Source organism: Cricetulus griseus, chromosome 4, assembly GCF_003668045.3.
Source record: "Cricetulus griseus strain 17A/GY chromosome 4, alternate assembly CriGri-PICRH-1.0, whole genome shotgun sequence".
Classification (NCBI taxonomy): domain Eukaryota; kingdom Metazoa; phylum Chordata; class Mammalia; order Rodentia; family Cricetidae; genus Cricetulus; species Cricetulus griseus.
In genome coordinates, this window is record NC_048597.1 from 151707803 (window position 1) to 151710495 (window position 2693).

The following is a 2693-nucleotide window of genomic DNA, read 5'->3' on the forward strand; positions in this document are numbered from 1 at the left end:
CTAGGGGGCCCCTGGTAGTGGGTTAGTATTTTTCCCTGGTATAAGAAGGGACTTTGAGAGCCATCCCATGTGAAGGGATGCCCTCTTGGCCTGGACACATGGGGGAGGGCCTAAGCCCTGATGTGGTGGACATCTATTTTAATCACCTGCCCCTAAGAAATTTCTTTGAAAAGGAATTTCTAGACTAGAACATTCTTAGCATGGTCAGCACCACACCCTTCCTGGAACATGCTCTCTACACTATATACAAGTTGCTACTTTTTTTTTTTTCTAGAAGGCACATAGCGGTTCTGGAATAGTCTACTCATGGTCAAGACACCAGAAATTAACTAAGGTTAAAACAATTCTTAAGCAACAGGCATGGAGTTTTATCGACTTCTTGGATCTTCTGAATTATTTTTCAGTTCCTCAAATACTGGCTACTGCTAAGTAATCAATGCTCTGAAGAACCAAGAAAATCTGTCTGCCTCCTCCACAGCTTCTTCATGGCCGCAATCACTTCTTTATTTCTCAGGGTATAAATGGCAGGATTCAGCATGGGGGTGACCATTGTGTATAGCACAGAAACTGCCTTATCCATGGGAAATGTCCTAAAAGGCCTTGCATAGATGTAGACGCAAGGTACAAAAATGATAGTCACCACAGCAATGTGAGAGGCACAGGTAGACAGGGCCTTGCTGCGTCCCTCCCTCGAGTGACTCCGGAGCATCACAAGCAGGGCTGTATAGGAGCCCAGCAGCACCAGAAAACACATGAGAGTGACCAAGCCATTGTTAGACACCATCAGAAGTTCTAAAGCAAAGGTGTCAGTGCAGGCCAATTTGATCAGCTGTGGCACATCACAATAAAAGTTGTCCAGCTTGTCAGGACCACAAAATGGCAGATGGATAGTCAGTCCAATTTGAACAATTGAGTGGATAAAGCCCCCCACCCATGAGGCTGCCATGAAGAGCCCACAGACTGTCTGGTTCATAATTAGTGTGTAGCGTAGGGGCTGGGAAATGGCAATGTAACGGTCATATGCCATGACAGTCAGCAGGAAGATCTTGATTCCTCCAATGAAGTGGAAAAAGAACAGCTGGGTCAGACAGGCTCCAAAGGAAATAGTGGGGCTGTGTGAGAGCAAGTCAACCAGCATCCTGGGGGCAGTGATAGAAGAATAGCAGAAGTCCAAGAATGAAAGGTTTCCTAAGAGAAAATACATAGTTGTGTGCAAGCGTGGGTCCAAGGTCACTATGACAACAATAAGAAGATTTCCTGTGACAGTCAAAAGATACACTGCTAAGAAGAGAGTGAAGAATAGGAACCGAAGCTCCCATACCTGAGAAAGCCCCAGGAGGACGAATGCTGCCACCTGGGAATGGTTTGTTGGGTTCATCTACCTGGTGTGACCTGATAAATGAGCCTGTCAAAAAAATGGACATAGTCATTAAAGGAACTGCAAATTTCTCTGAAATAATTCTCTCTGTCCCTTCTAGGGCAAGTGTCCACTGTTTTATTTAACATAAGAATATTATAAATTGATGTTTCAGCAGATAAAGATACTCCCCTTCAAATCATGATGACTTGAGTTCAATTTCCAAAACCCACATAATGGGGGGATGGGACTCCTGCAAGTTGTCCTCTGATCTCCACATGTGCACAGTGCAATATGTGCACACACACTCAAACACCACTAGCACACACAATCAATCAACCAACACACACTAACATCAATGCACCCACACCCATAGACATGCATCAATAACACACACAATCAATCAACACACACAAGCATCAATGCACCCACACTCATAGACATGCATCAATAACACATACAATCAATCAATCAACACACACAAACATCAATGCACCCACACCCATAGACATGCATCACTAACACAATCAATCAACCAACACACACAAACATCAATGCACCCACACTCATAGACATGCATCACTAAAACACACAATCAGCCAACACACACAAGCATCAATGTATGTTTAAATTTTAAAACATAGTACTATAATTGATTCAGCACCAAGAGTGTAATCATCATACACTGTCATTCAAGCTTCAAGGACTAAAATATGGACACCACTGACAATATTTCCTTCTTTGTAAAGCTGGAAATAATATGTCTTTGATTTAGAAAGCTTGATGAATCCCCACATGCCAAACAATGCCCATGGAATGACATAGTTATTATTTGTATCTTCTAACAACAAAAAACTAAAGTTGACACCGCACCCAGGAATAAGCATTTGGTTCCCTTCTATGTATTTATTTTTGCATCAGACAAGAAGATTAACACACTTCATATAGGAATTAGAAAATGAACTATGAGTCAGTGTCTTCCTTCTACATACTTGAGATCCAACTGTTTTACACTGCTGGTTTCTGCTTCTGTGAGACTGGATCTTCCTCTACTGTGAAACACATTGTCTGCCCTTTTGCCTCGAGAAGTGACCACCACAAGTACTTGCTTACACATCGAGTTCTGTTTGCTAAGATGAAATTGTTCTAACCAGAAACCTGCCATTTAAACTTCTGTGAAATGTGCTTAGTTCCAGGAAAAATCTCTTTCTGATCAAGGATGAAAGCCCACACCAGGATGGTCATGTAGACAAGATCATGACAATACCTCCTGCCCTAAATAAGCCATGACATGTTTCTACTCATGACCTAACCTCCTAGAGCAGAAGCTTGAGTT

At 42.4% G+C, this 2693-nt stretch overlaps 1 protein-coding gene across 1 annotated transcript; it reads right to left on the reverse strand.

Moving 5' to 3' along the window:
- Positions 1-433: 433 nt before the first annotated feature.
- Positions 434-1378, reverse strand: LOC100759204 (olfactory receptor 4D5). The gene has a single exon (XM_027412303.1). It carries the CDS (start codon positions 1376-1378, stop codon positions 434-436), a length of 945 nt encoding a protein of 314 aa, XP_027268104.1.
- Positions 1379-2693: the final 1315 nt, after the last annotated feature.